Source organism: Ranitomeya imitator, chromosome 3 (assembly GCF_032444005.1).
Source record: "Ranitomeya imitator isolate aRanImi1 chromosome 3, aRanImi1.pri, whole genome shotgun sequence".
NCBI classification, from domain to species: domain Eukaryota; kingdom Metazoa; phylum Chordata; class Amphibia; order Anura; family Dendrobatidae; genus Ranitomeya; species Ranitomeya imitator.
This window is the reverse complement of record NC_091284.1, coordinates 496,195,790-496,211,685: the sequence shown is the minus strand read 5'-3', so window position 1 is coordinate 496,211,685 and position 15,896 is coordinate 496,195,790. Positions and strand designations below refer to the sequence as shown.

The 15,896-nt window shown below is 44.2% G+C and overlaps 1 protein-coding gene across 1 annotated transcript in view; it reads right to left on the bottom strand.

Moving 5' to 3' along the window:
• Nucleotides 1-15,896, bottom strand: part of MRPS9 (mitochondrial ribosomal protein S9) — a 141,675-nt gene that overhangs the window by 57,533 nt on the left and 68,246 nt on the right. The window contains exons 3-4 of the mRNA XM_069757635.1: nucleotides 10,609-10,671; nucleotides 8,792-8,822 (exon numbers count right to left, since the gene is read on the bottom strand). Coding sequence (XP_069613736.1) covers nucleotides 8,792-8,822; nucleotides 10,609-10,671 — 94 coding nt within the window. The remainder of the gene's footprint in view (nucleotides 1-8,791; nucleotides 8,823-10,608; nucleotides 10,672-15,896) is intronic.

Here is a 15,896-nt window from a genome sequence, read left to right as displayed (position 1 = left end):
CATTGAGGCATGGCTTAAAAACTCGGTGGGAGGAGCAGATCTTACTAACCACTTCTCCGTGGAAAGGGCCCATAGAGTCCCCACCCGACCCCTGCCGCCTGGATCCCCCCCTTGAGCCTTGATGGCAAAAATTTTGGACTATCGGGATCGGGAAACCCTACTAAGGAAGGCCAGGATCAGTGATGGACTGAGTATAGACGGAAATCGGATCTCCATTTATCCGGACTATTCGGCATCGGTGCAAAAACTGAGAATGAAGTTCGGGGAAGTCAAGCGGCGGCTCCGAGACCTGGATCTAAAATATTCAATGCTATACCCGGCTAAGCTCAGGGTGGTAGCGCTGGACCGGGTTCATTTTTTCCAGAACCCGGAGGAGGCTATGCAGTGGCTGGATACCAATACCAAGAAAACTGGCGTGGAACGGAACCGATGAGACTGACGCTGTGACTTCGCCACTCATCTGGTTATACCCCATGACTGTGATTTTTGAAATTGTCTTGTGTCTTTAGACAGAATGTTCTCAAAAGGATAAAACAGTGTGCTCGGCGGCGCAAAGAATACTTCATGCTGTTAGCGGTGGGAGGGGGAGAGATGGACTGCAAAGGGCTTAGTTCTAGGTTGTATCAAGAGCTCTCAGTTCTCATACAGAGAAAGAAAGTTTGTTCTAGTTGAACTCCATTGAGTTTTAGATGGGGGAGTCGAGGAAAGGGGCGGGGAGGGGGGAGGTGGGTATCGGGGGAGACCTGAAGGAGACTGCTCTAACTAATCATTTTGTTTCTAGGAAATGGGAGGGGATGTTAACATTATAAGCTGGAATGTTAGGGGATTAGCGGACGCCACTAAACGCGCAGCAATATTTCAGTATTTACTGAAACAGAGGCCCTCGGTGATTTGCCTGCAAGAGACCCATCTAGTGAAGGAAAAAGTTGATATGTTACAGAAAAGATGGGTGCGCAAGGCGTATCATTCGACGTTCTCTAGTTATGCGAGAGGTGTGTCAGTATTGATTCATACTAATACCCCATTTGAGGAAGTTGAGGTCAAAATTGACACAGATGGTCAATATGTTTTGTTGGTGTGTAAACTCTTTAATCGTTTAATATGCATAGTATCATTGTATATACCTTCGCCATACTCTGGAAGGAAGATCCAGGACATATTGGAGTCTATAAGAGGTTGGGATGGGATCCCTCTTTTGGTGGTGGGGGATGTAAATAATATAGCAAATGACCACTGGGACAAGAGTAACCATGCACCTAAGCGTAGGGACGGTAATGACACTCCCTTTGGTAATTATCTCAGAGAAATAGGCTGAACTGATCTGTGGAGGGTCCGCAATGTCAACACATATTCCTATTCCTGTTACTCGACTACATATGGCTCGATGTCAAGAATTGATGTCGCCTTGGGAAACGATAGGATGAACGAACTGTTAAACGGGGTGGAATATAATCCTAGGATTTTATCAGATCACAGCCCTGTTCAGGTCTCTTTAAAGTTGTCAAGTCAGGATGGTTTGGGGAAGGCGGGATGGAAAATTCACCCAGTTTGGTTACAAATTTTGGACATGGAAAAGGTGGGGGCAGAGATAGAGGAGTTTTTTTAAGATCAATGAAGGGAGCGCAGAATGCCATGTAGTGTGGGACACCATGAAAGCGTATCTAAGGGGAATTTTGTTTAGGGACATCTCAAGACATAAGACAAGGACCAGAGAGCGGGATCAGGGTGTCCTAGAGGAATTGAAGGCAGCAGAGGCGGCATTGGGGGAACATCGTACTGTGGAATCTCGGAATCGTATGAGGGCAGCTCAGAGGGAGGTTGACCAGCTATTTTTGAAAAAGGCGGAGAGGTTGAGGGCCTTCCAGAAAGAAACCTTTTACTCAGAGGGGGAAAAAGTGGGGCACTTGCTCTCGGTAGTGGCGTCCGCGCAAAGAGAATCTTCACATGTCTACTCTATTAAGACGGAGGAGGGAACGGAGGTCACTCAGGGGGTGCAGATCTTGGAAGTGTTCAGGAAATTCTATGACAAATTATACGCGTCCAGTGTGGAGAGGGGACCCGAAGATATGGCAAAATATTTGGAAGAAATTGATTTGCCCCGGTTGAGTAGAGAGGAGTGTGAATTGTTGGAAGAACCGATTGGGGAGGAAGAATTGGGGGCTGCATTGGCGGGCGTTGCGGGGGGTAAGGCTCCGGGAGCGGACGGCATTCCAGCTGAGATTTATAAGACCCTGAAAGAAACTCTGTTGGCCAAATTGGTAGGGGTGTATAATAGCTCGTTGGAAAGAGGGGAGTTGCCTTTGTCGATGAGAGAGGCTATTGTGGTGGTTATCCCTAAGGCCGACAAAGATCCACTGATGCCAGAATCCTATAGACCAATTTCACTCCTGACTGCCGATATTAAGATTTTGGCAAAAACCTTGGCAAATAGGTTAAGTAGGGTGATAGACAAATTGGTACACCCTGATCAGTCAGGCTTCATGCCAAACAAATCAACGGCACTCAATCTGAGAAGGCTGTTTTTAAATTTACAAATCCCTTCGGACAATGTTGGCAAAAGGGTTGTGGTATCATTGGACGCCCACAAGGCCTTTGACTGTGTGGAGTGGGGCTATTTGTGGTCAGTGTTGGAACGTTTGGGATTTGGACCTAAATTCATCTCATGGGTGCGGCTGTTGTACTCTTCCCCAGTGGCCAAAATTAGAGTGAATAATGTCCTTTCTGAGACTTTCTCTCTGTCTAGGGGAACTAGACAGGGATGTCCTTTGTCCCCACTGCTATTTGCCCTGGCGGTGGAGCCCCTTGCTGCGAAAATTAGAGGCTCCCGGGAGGTGAAAGGATTTATGTAAGGGGTTTCGGAAGAAAAGATTGCGTTATACGCAGATGATATTTTGCTATTCTTGGAGGATTCGGGGGAGACCCTGGCAGGGGCGGAGGCCATTATTGAGGAATTTGGGAGTTACTCTGGTTTGAGAATCAACTGGGAAAAGTCCAATATGATGTTAGTAGATGGGGACTATGAGAATAGTGAAATACGGGACTCTCCTACAAAGCTGAGGTTAGTAGATAAATTTAAATACCTGGGGATCCAGATCGCGTTGCCTCTGACTAGCTTTGAGGAACTAAATTTGGCGCCACTTTTGCGGAAGATACGCACTAAGGTTCAGGCGTGGAAAAAGCTACATTTATCGGTTATTGGTAGAATAAATCTAATAAAGATGATTGTGATGCCGCAACTTCTCTACGTGCTACACAACTCCCCTATGTGGATATCGCAGAATAGATTTAGGAGGATTAAATCTCTATTTGGCGAGCTGATTTGGGATGGGAAAAGTTCTAGATTTAAACAAGAAATTCTACAAAGACCAAAGACGGAAGGAGGAGTGGCATTGCCCAACCCATGGTTATACTTTTTGGCTGCACAATGTCAACATTTTAGGGGATGGGGTGAGGAATCGGGTTGGGAGCGGACACCCTGCAGTCTGAGGAATTTGATTGGGTCAAGGGTACTGAGTGAGGGCCTGGAGGGTGGGCATTTTCGAGAGAAGGGTACTAAATTCTGCACTATTAGGCTTATCCAAAAGGTTTGGGACAAAGTTAAGGGAATTAGGGGAGTGAGGGCACTTACTAGGTTCTCGCCCTTGTGGAATAATTGTCTCCTACAGGAGTTTAGACAGATGGAGGGATTTCAGGTTTGGAAGGGAGCGGGAATCTCTCGGATGAGCCAGGTTTTGCACCAAGGTAGAATTAAGGATTTCAAGACATTACAGGAGGAATTTCTGCTGCCAAGCTCTGAACTGTATCAGTATAATCGCATCTCTCATGCATATCGGGCACAATGTAGGAGGGGGCCTATAGAGATTCAGGTGGACCTGATGCTAGACTTTATCCTTATGGGGGAAAGCACAAGGGGGGTGATCTCGGGAATATATGGGTTCCTGCTATTTTCCTTTTTAGAGAAACATCCTATCAGAGCCAGGGCGAAGTGGGAGGCCGATTTGGGGGCAATTGACGGCGATCGACGGCGATCGGTGGGACTCAATATTGGAATACGTGCCCAAGATCTCGATGAGTGAGCCTGGGAGGTTGTCACAATTGTTTGTTATTCATAGGGCCTATAGAACTCCGGATATGCTGTTCAGGGCAGGTTTAAGACCTAATTCTGAGTGCCCTAGGTGCTCGCAATCCGAGGCGGGTATCTTCCATATGATGTGGCAGTGCCCTAGGCTGGCCTCGTTTTGGATTGTAGTGATAAACAAAGTGGGACTAACATACAATTGTTCGGTACCACGGGACCCTCTGGTATGCATATTAGGTTACGTGGAGGAAATTGTAACTGATAACTTGTATAAAACAGTTATTGCTAGATTGCTGTTTATTGCACGAAAGTTGATCGCTAAGTTCTGGATTAGGGTTGAGCCACCAACGAGAAGAGATTTCATGATGCAAGTAGACCATATTGTTGCATTGGAGAGGAGCATCTATTCTAAAAGAAACAAGATGGACCTTTTCAACAGGTTATGGAATCCCTGGATCGAGTCGACGTGATCTGGAGACCTTGCTTGTGCTTTTGGAACATATATCCCCGTGGGAGCAGTATTGATACGACGCCTTCTTGTTCCTGGTTAATAATGGACATTCGGGTAGATCGGAGTGGTTCTTGTTAGGTCTCCAGGGGTGGGGGTGAGGGGGGGGAGGGAGGTTGGTTTGGGGCTGAAAGTTTATTGAAAATGCAAAACATAGATGTGTACTGTTTGCAGTAATGTAATCTGAATATATTTTTCTCACTGTTTAATAAAAACATTTGATTAAAAAAAAAAAATCAGTTGAGAAAGAGACAGAAAGTCTGTCCTGTTAGTCAGAACAAGCTCATTGACAGATTCTCACATTAAGGCCGGGGTCACACTAGAGAGAAATGCGGACGAGGGAGAGGCGCAAAAACAACGCATTGCACACGGACCAATGTTTCTCTATGGGGCAGCTCCTATCTGCCGTATATTTCGCAGCCGTATTTTACGGGCTGAGAAAATCACAGCATGCTCGTATTCCTCCAGAAATCCGCCAATGCAAGTCTATGGGGGCGAGAAAAATACGGATTACATACGGACCATGCGTGTGACTTGTGAGAAAATTATGTATATATATATATATGTGTGTGTGTGTGTGTGTGTATATGTGTGTGTGTGTGTGTGTATATGTGTGTGTGTGTATGTGTGTGTGTATGTGTGTGTGTATGTGTGTGTGTATGTGTGTGTGTATGTGTGTGTGTATGTGTGTGTGTATGTGTGTGTGTATGTGTATGTGTGTGTGTGTGTATGTGTGTGTGTATGTGTGTGTGTATGTGTGTGTATGTATGTGTATGTGTATGTGTGTGTGTACGTGTATGTATATATATATATATATATATATATATATATATATATATATATATATATATATATATATATATATATATATATATATATATATATATATATATATATATATATATATATATACTGTCAAACCCGACAGGATATGAGACATGGTTTACATACAGTAAACCATTTCATATCCGTTATATTTTTACATATTCCTCAATAATAATGTTAGTAGTTTGTGTGTGCAAAATTTGGGAGCTCTAGGTGTTAAAATAAAGGGTTAAATCACAGAAAAAATTGGCGTGGGCTCCAGCGCTATTTTCTCCGCCAGCGTGGGAAAGCCAGTGACTGAGGGCAGATATTAATAGCCTAGAGAGGGAGCATGGTTATTGCCCCCAGCCACCCCAGAAAAGGCACATCTGTAAGATGCACCTTTTCTGGCATTTAGCCACTCTCTTCGTACTCCCCTGTAGCAGTGGGATATGGGGTAATAAGGGGTTAATGTCACCTTGCTAATGTAAGGTGACATTAAGCCTGGTTAATGGAGAGATGTCAATAAGACACCTATCCATTATTAATCCAATAGTAGTAAAGGGTTAAAAATACACACACACATTATGAATAAAGTATTATAATGAAATACACACATGGGGTTTTAATATCTTTATTGTACACTCTATCCACCTGGATATCCTCGTTGTTCTGAAAAAAAAAAAAAAATCCATCTGAAGGGGTTAAATACATTACAACCAGGAGCCTGCTAATGCAGCCACTCTGGGCTGTAAAAGACAGGGGAATGAATGGAATGCAGGGAAGCTTCGGTGACTAGCTGCGCCCCCTGGTGGCATGAACTCATAGGAACTGTAGCGTGAGAAAATATTCAGAAAAATTCCCACGCTACAGTTCAAATGAGTTTATGCCACCAGGGGGCGCAGCTTCGGTGACAGCACCACTATTAAAGGGAACCTGTCACCCCCAAAATCGAAGATGAGCTAAGCTCACCGGCATCAGGGGCTTATCTACAGCATTCTGTAATGCTGTAGATAAGCCCCCGATGTATCCTGAAAGATGAGAAAAAGGTTAGATTATACTCACCCAGGGGCGGTCGCGCTGCAGTCTGGTCCGATGAGTGTCGCGGTCCGTGTCCGGGGCCTCCTATCTTCACAGGACGACGTCCTCTTCTTGTCTTCATGCTGCGGCTCCTGCGCAGGCATACTTTGTCTGCCCTGTTGAGGGCAGAGAAAAGTACTGCAGTGCGCAGGCGCCGGGCCTCTCTGACCTTTCCCGATGCCTGCACACTGCAGTACTTTGCATACTTTAATATTTACCCCTTTAATATTTACCCTCAGTCACTGGTTTTCCAACTCTTATGGAGAAAATTGCGCGGGAGCCCACACCAGTTTTTTTCCGTGATTTAACCCTTTATTTTAACACCCAGAGCTCACAAATTTTGCACATACAAGCTACTAACATTATTAGTGAGGAATATGTAAAAATATAAAGGATATGAAATGGTTTACTGTTTGTAAACGATGACTCATATCCTGTCGGGTTTGGTAAGGCGTTAGCAATTGAATTACCGGCTTTTCTGCTATCTAGCTCTGTATTAATAATATATATGTTTTCACAAATATTTGAGCCCATGGATCCATTATACCGTATGTCCATTCTGCAAGCCGGCGAGAAAATCTCGCCGTACGGATGCCAGATACTTTTTGGAGAAAAAAAAAAAATTGCATCCTCACATTGATCTCTGTTCAGGAACTTTTCTGCGTATCTTGGCCGTAAAAAAACGGACCGCATTTTTATACGTTAGGTCTGACCCCAGCCTAATACTATTGGAGGCAGCCAAACCTCCGACTCCACAGCCCTGCCAGGGCTGTGGAGTCGGTAAGGCTGGGTTCCCATTGCGTTATGGGACCGCGTTAAACGGACAGCGTTGCACGGCAAAATTAACGCCGTGCAACGCGGCCGTTAACGCGCCCATTCACGCTAATGGGAACGCGCTTCACTAGCGCGTGCCATGTTCGGCAGGCGCTAGCGACGCGCCGGTGATTCCTGGCGCGCCGCGGACGCTGCTTGCAGCGTCCGAGGCGCGCCCGCGGTCCGTTCCCCGCTCTCGCAGATCAGGGATCTGCGAGAGCGGGGACGTTACCGCGACCCCGACCGCAGCCCCATAGAAAACATTGCGTTAGTGCAATCCGTTTAGCGCTAGCGGATTGCGCTAACGCAATGTGACCCTAGCCTAAGGCAAACCTCTGACTCAGACTCCTCAATTTCGATGACACCGACTCCACCAAAATGGGCTCCGACACGGACTCCACAGGCCTGCTGCTCACATGCCCCTCCTCCAGCCATTGTATGGACTGAAGTGCTGGTCAATGTGTGAGGAAAACTGCACTAGACACAGTGGCCGACCCCATTACCAGAGAATCAGTCAGTGAGCTTGTTCTGACAATCTAACAGGAATATTTCTAATTTTTTATATAATTAGCCATCATGTGCTTCTATAACAGCCGTGGGTGGAGTGAAGCTCTGCCCAAGGTTGCTAACCTGTAAAATCCTGCTGTCAATCTCTGACAGTGGCATTAACATGCGCAGACAGCGAGGCACATCATTCCGCGTTCCCTTTGGCATGCCCATCACATGGTGATGGGGTGCTGATGGGTTGTCATGATGGCTGGCGTTCATAGGAGATTGTAATTTTAGCTATACATAGCCCAAGCAATCAGACGATCGCAGCTTCAAGTCCCCTAAGGGGACTATTAAATACAGTAAAAAAAAAAAAAAAAAAAGGTTTTAAAAATATGAAAAGAACATTTTTAAAGTGTTACGAGTCTCGGAAAATGGCAACAAAAGTTTAAAAAAAAAATTTTCTTTTACAAATTGTCGATTTTTTGTCATCACTTAAAACCAAAAAAAAATTATACATGTTTGCGTTGTGTACGCGCACTAACCTGCAGAATCGCATTGGCAGGTCAGTTTTACCATATAATGATCAATTTAAAAAAATCCCTATTGTGAAATTGCACTTTTTTTGCAATTTCAATGCACTTGGAATTTTTTTCCCAGTTTCCAGTACATAATATGGTAGAATGAATGGTGTCATTCAAAAGTACGACTCATCCCGCAAAGAAAAAAGCCCTCATACGGCCGTGTGGGTGGTAAAATAAAGTGATGGCTATTGAAAGAATTAGAGTAAAAAACAAAACATGAAAAAAAAAAATGGAAAATCGCCATGTATTAAAGGGGTTAAAGTTGAATGTGCAGGGAAACAAAGTGCCAAAAGGTGCAAAAATTATAATGAAAACAAATTGCAAGAGTGACTTTTAGGCCAAAATACATACATTTAAGTGAAAAAAAGGGTTTAAGAACCACAAACAAATACAGACAAAATGCACGATGGCCATTTAAGTATAGTCATCAATTACCCAGTTGCTTTGGAAAAATCTCATCCGGGTGCTAGAAAAGAGAAACAAAGAAAATCAGAACATTAAAACTACAGACTAGATAAAAATTATCAGCAAGACTTCTGACTATGTGATAAGTAGTGGGCTAGCGCTTTAAGAATGAGCAACACTGGCCACATACATGAAATAAAGGGAAAAACTCCAGAGCTGGATCAATTCCCCAAATAATTACAGAGGGATTCCTTATACGGTATATTAAAGGGAATCTGTCAGCAAGTTTTTCAATCTGAAGGCAGCATGCTGTAATCAGGGATGCCGCTCTGCAATGCTTGCTTTAGCACCAGGAGCTTATCATTGCTGGGTCACAGTAGAGCCTCTTCCCAAGTCTGACTCCACCCCCTACTGTGATAAGCAGCTCACTGTCTATACACACTGTATATACAGAGCCTAGTGGAGGTGGGGTTAGCATTCTCAGCTCTGCTGCATTGCTGAATCTAAAAACTCAGATTACTGGCTGCAGCCATTCTGACAAAGGGGTAGATTGTTGGATTCTGAGTCTCTGTCTACATCATGCTGTTCTCGGAGGGTCGCAAAAACCTGCTGACAATTTCCCTTAAAGCAAATTTTGTTAAGAATTAACTACCCATCCAAAAAATGCATTTTTAAAATAATGTGCATGAAGGGCAGGGCATGAGACATACAGTTGTATATGTACAATCAAAATAGCAATCATATCAAATTGTCACCATGCTGCCTTGTGTAGCTTATATATAACTAGGGCAATAAAAGTGAAAATAGAGTATATAAACGGATTACTTGCAATCTGGCTGTAGCATTAATAGTGCCCATTGGCTGTCCCGCAACATGATAGCGGGGCGCCAATAACTTGCTAAGATAGCCAGGAGTCTGATGAAGACCACGGTGCCTGTCAACACGAAGGTCTACCGTCACCCAGCCTGTGTCCGGAATTCAAAGGAGACCGTGATTGTTGCTATATACAGAAATACTGTGACATTGCTTTACACAGCACAAGTGAGCAGACAATCGCAAGAACTAAAATACAGGGAAAAAAAGTTGTAAAAAAAAAAAAAATAAAAAAAGTTTTAATGGTCCTCTTGATTCCCCCATTAAAAATAAAGATATAAAAAAATACACGTGATCTTGCCATGTCCATAAAAGTTGGATCTTTCCAGATACACAATTTATAAATCTGATCAGTAAACACCGTAAACAGCAAAAAAATTAAAAACACCAAAATTGTGGGTTATTTGTTTACCGTAACACTGTAAAAACCTACACTGAAAAGCGAAAACTTTGTCTCGCTCCCACAAAAATAAGCCCTCACACAATTCTATGGACTGAAAATGTTTTGTTTTTTTTTGTTTGTTTGTTTTTAAACAGGTTTCTTATTTTTTTCCACCACTAAAATAATAATATAAACAGAAAATTTGGGTATTACCATAATAGTACTGACAAGCAGACTCCTATTGCTATGTAGTTTTTACCACGCAATGTACGGTATGCCTCAAAAACAATTCCCAAAAAACAATTTCTGAATTGTATTTTGTGGAGGGGTTTTCTGCAATGTCACTGCACTTGGAAATTGTTTCCCATTTTCCTGAACATTATGTAGTAAAAATGGATGGTGTCAATCAAGAGCATAACTCGTCCATCATGCCCGAATACTTCTAAGCTGAAAGAAAAATAAAAAAGGAGGAAATAAATGAAAACGCAGATTGGCCATGTTGGGAAGGGCTTAATTATGCACCAGGGAAAGACTAGGTAAATAGAAAAATATTTCCATACTTGTGTACAGATAATTCAGTACCCAATATTACCTTCATAATTGGCCGGGCTCTCTTCTCGAATAATCCAGATGGAAACAGGTAGGCAATAGCTTTCTGAAATAAGAGCATAGAAATGGACAATCAATGGCAGAAATCTAGTGTTAAACATGCTGAACCGTCAGCAAACTCCACTTTAATAAAGTCTGTGTAGGAAAAAAAATAAAAATATTAGGGCCAGTCTCACATGGTTCCAATATACAGATTTCTGCACCAGTTACAAGGCTGCACTGCCCGGATAACTGCGGGCCACGGATCGGATACCTACGGCTTCACAGGAACCTAAGACGCAGTTTGCTCCGGTCATCCGGCACATGGTCAGGGGCAGGATTTGTAAGGAGGGCACAATATAAAATTAAATACTACCCAGCTCCAGCCTTACAACTAGATTAGCTCAACAATAGAACACACACAAAAAAGTAATTTCCATATTTTCACCAACTGTAGTGTCAGAGAGCATAAACAACAAGAACAAATTACTAGTAATGCTAGATAATCACTTACAATATTATTATTTATTATTACAACGCCATTTGTTCCATGGCGCTTTACGTGTGAGGAGGGATATACATAACATAAAACAAGTACAATAATCTTAAACAACACAAGTCATGACTGGTACAGGAGGAGAGAGAACCCTGCCCACGAAGGCTCACAATCTACAAGGAATTCCCATCGGACCGGACCATCCCTTATGGGAGCATAATAAGATGTCTTTTTCTTGTCTTGCAGGCCAGATTGGGGACATATATAGAGTATATTAGAATGCTGGATATGAGCGCTTAGGCTATTGTTCACACGTTCCTGATTTCCCTCCTTTTTTTTCAGGACTAAAAACTGCAGCTCTTGGCAGAAAACGCAGGTCCTTTTTTTGGTGCTTTTTTGGTGCGTTTTTTGATGCGTTTTTTAATGCAGTTTTCTATGCAGAGTCTGTGTGTTTTCTAGGAAGTTTTTTAGGGTTAAAATGGCTGAAAATACCCTAACCCTACCCCTAACCCTACCCCTATTCTAACCTTAGTGGAAAAAAAAAATTCTTAATTTCTTAGGGTATGTGCACACGATGCAGATTTAGTGCAGAAAAATCTGCTGCAGTTCTGCACTAAATCTGCATCTCCTGGCAGAATCTGCAGGTGCGTTTTTTATGCGTTTTTGATGCGTTTTTGATGCGTTTTTTGAGCACAAATCTGCACAAAAAACGCATGAAAAACGCATCAAAAACGCATCAAAAACGCACCTGCAGATTTCTATTATGGAGGGGTGCAGAAAAGCTGCAGAACTGCACAAAAGAAGTGACAGGCACTTCTTTGAAAACTGCAGCGTTTCTGCACAGATTTTTCTGCACCATGTGCACAGCTTTTTTTTTTTCCCATTGATTTACATTGTACTGTGATCACAGTGCAGTTCTGCTGCGTTTCTGCTGCAGAAAAATCTGCAGCAGTTCTGCACTAAATCTGCATCGTGTGCACATACCCTTATTGTCCCTACCTATGGGGGTGACAAAGGGGGGGGGGGGGTAATTTACTATTTTTTTTATTTTGATCACTGAGATATAACCTATCTCAGTGATCAAAATGCACTTTGGAACGAATCTGCCAGCCGGCAGATTTGGCGGGCGCACTGCGCATGGGCCCGCCATTTTGCAAGATGGCGGCGCCCAGGGAGAAGACGGCCGGACGGACACCGGGAGGCCGGGTAAGTATAAGGGGGGCAGCCACACTGCAGCGGTTCTGCACCACAAACCGCAGAGAACCCGCAGATATATTCTTCATCTGCGGGTTTTACTGCGGGTTTGACCTCACAATGGAGGTCTATGGGTGCAGAACCGCTGCAGTTCCGCAAAAAGAAGTGACATGGTACTTCTTTTTTACTGCGGCTATTCAGCGCGGCTTTTTTCGCAATTTTCCGCAATGTGGGCACAGCAGTTCCTGTTTTCCATAGGGTACATTGTAATGTACCCTGCATGGAAAACAGCTGCGGACCCGCAGCGGGAAAATCGCGGCGATTCCGCATGAAAAAAAGGATGGTGTGAACATGGCCTTACAGGTACTGCTGGCCTTACCTCCTATGGGAGAAGCCTGGTGACAGGTTCCCATTAAAGCGAACCTGTCAGCAGGATTGTGCTGAGTAACCTGCAGACATTGTGGAGGGGGGTCTTTATGTGGTGCTCTGATTAGCTATTCATACTGATGGCTTCTGACAGCTCGCTGATCCCTCACTGACCAGCCCCCTATTTTACATACTGCATAGAATATTACCATTTATCATGCGGCGCCGCTGGCACCGCTGTAATATGATACAATGGCTAGCATATATTCATTTATGACTTAGGCGTATAGCATTGCGGGCCGAAAAAAAAAATTATATCAAAATGGCAGTGCCGCTGTTGCCATTTTGCTAGAGAAAAAAAATTTGGGCTCCATCAAAATGGCACCAGCACCTGGCAGTAGTATCTATGGGTGATAGATGCTACTGCACAAGCACCACCATTTTGATTAAGCTAATTTTTTTTTTTTTTATATCCTGTAGCAAAATGGCACCGGCGGTGCTGCCAGCGCAGTAGTAGCTATCTGCCAGAGACATTTCGATGAAGAAAATTCATTTTTTTTCTCCCCACAATTTTCTTCCAATTTTTTGAAATTTTCTTTCAATTTTCTTTTCTTCACAATTCCCCGCCGTTCTGCCCATCCTGTGGGCCAGCCCCGCCGTTCTGCCCATCCTGTGGGCCAGCCCCGCCGTTCTGCCCATCCTGTGGGCCAGCCCCGCCGTTCTGCCCACCCTGTGGGCCAGCCCCGCCGTTCTGCCCACCCTGTGGGCCAGCCCCGCCGTTCTGCCCACCCTGTGGGCCAGCCCCGCCGTTCTGCCCACCCTGTGGGCCAGCCCCGCCGTTCTGCCCACCCTGTGGGCCAGCCCCGCCGTTCTGCCCATCCTGTGGGCCAGCCCCGCCGTTCTGCCCATCCTGTGGGCCAGCCCCGCCGTTCTGCCCATCCTGTGGGCCAGCCCCGCCGTTCTGCCCATCCTGTGGGCCAGCCCCGCCGTTCTGCCCATCCTGTGGGCCAGCCCCGCCGTTCTGCCCATCCTGTGGGCCAGCCCCGCCGTTCTGCCCATCCTGTGGGCCAGCCCCACCGTTCCGCCCATCCTGTGGGCCAGCCCCGCCGTTCTGCCCATCCTGTGGGCCAGCCCCGCCGTTCTGCCCATCCTGTGGGCCAGCCCCGCCGTTCTGCCCATCCTGTGGGCCAGCCCCGCCGTTCTGCCCATCCTGTGGGCCAGCCCCGCCGTTCTGCCCATCCTGTGGGCCAGCCCCACCGTTCCGCCCATCCTGTGGGCCAGCCCCGCCGTTCTGCCCATCCTGTGGGCCAGTCCCACAGTTTTGCGACAGCCATACAATTCTGCCCATCCTTTGTGACAGGAACACAGTTTCTTGCCCATCATTTGTGACAGGCAAACAGTTCTGCCCATTAGTGCCAGCCACACAGTTGTGCCCTTGGCTGGGTGAGCTAAAGTGTCTCCTATTTGTTTTAACCACACAATGGTTCATCATTTAAAGAAAATTATCTATACCATTTAGCAATGATGGAAAAAATACATCAACTATCTTATCTTTAAAGTTCATCAAATATATTTAGTAGATTACTGCATTTCTATTACCAGTAATGATACATACATTGGGGTACAAATAAAAATAGATTATAAAATTCACAGCTACAATAAAACTGTAAGGCTATGTGCACACGTTGCGGATTTCGCCCTGCGGATCTGCAGCAGTTTTCCATCCGGTTTACTGTACCATGTAAACCTATGGAAAACAAAGTCCACAGTGCACATGCTGCAGAAAATACCGCGCGGAAACGTAGTGTTGTATTTTCTGCAGCATGTCAATTCTTTGCGCGGATTCCGCGCAGCGTTCTACACCTGTTCCTTTATAGGAATCCGCAGGTGGTAAAACGCAGGTGAAATCCACACAAAAACGCTGAAATCTGCGTGAAATCCCCAGATTTTTCATAAACTGAGCAGAAAAATCCGCAACGTGTGCACATAGCCTAATGCACCCAGATGACCTTTCTTGCAATGATATATACCGGTACATAAGAGACCTTTCATTTTCATAATGGAAAAGAAAAACACATGAAATTCTCTGCATAGATACCAATAACTGTTATTAGACTTAGACACAGAAATATAATTAGCACCAATTAGGATTGTGTCAAGAAAAAAATAGCAGTCAACGAACATGAACAGCGAAAAAAAGTTACCGTAAATAGCACTCAGTGTCTTCTGCTATATCTTATAAGACAAGATGGTGGACTCTTCCCATTATGCAAGACAGGTGCAAAATGTCCGGTACACAGGACTACGTGATGCAGTTCACACTATCTCTACATGTGGAGGCATCTGCAGCATTCAGTGGAACATGGTAGTGACCTGCTTATTAAATAGTGTCAAGTTATACCCATTCACCCCCAGTCATGACCAGGCCAATATTTACAATTCTGACCACTGTCACTTTATGCGGTGATAGCTCTGGAACGCTTCAACGGATCCCGGTGATTCGGAGACTGTTTTCTCGTGACATATTGTTAGTGGTAAAATTTGTATGGTATAGTTTGTGTTTATTTGTGGAAAAAAATGGAAATTTGGTGAAAGGTTTTGAAAATGTAGCCGTTTAAAACTTAATTTTTATGCCGTTAAACCAGAATTATATCACCCAAAATAGTTAATAAATAAAATTTCCTACATGTCAACTTTACATCAGCACAACTTTTATAACAATTGTTTTTGTTAGGAAATTAGAAGTGTTAAAAGTTGAATTTCTCATGTTTCTAACTCTAACAAAAAAAAACAAAAAAAAAAAAAAACAACAAAACATGGTTTTGTAAATTAAGAGACCAGACAGAAAATACCCCAAAGTGAGACCATTCTAAAATCCACACCCCTCAAAACCACATTTATTAACCCTTCAGGTGCTGCACAGTAGTTAATTCAATATGCAAGGAAAAAAATGAACATTTTACTTTTTTTTTTTCCACAAAAATTTGAATTTAGCCCCCAATTTATTTTTTCAAAAGGGTAACAAAAGAAAATGGATCCCAAATTTTGTTGCGCAATTTCTCTTGAGTACACCAACACCCCATATAGGGGGGAAACTACTGTTTAGACACATGGCAGGGCTCAGAAGAGAAGGAGCACAGTTAGAGGTTTTGAACGCAAAAATGGCTGGAATCGAGAATGGATGCCATGTCGTATTTGGAGAGCCCCTGATAGGCCAAAACAGTGGAAACCCCCAA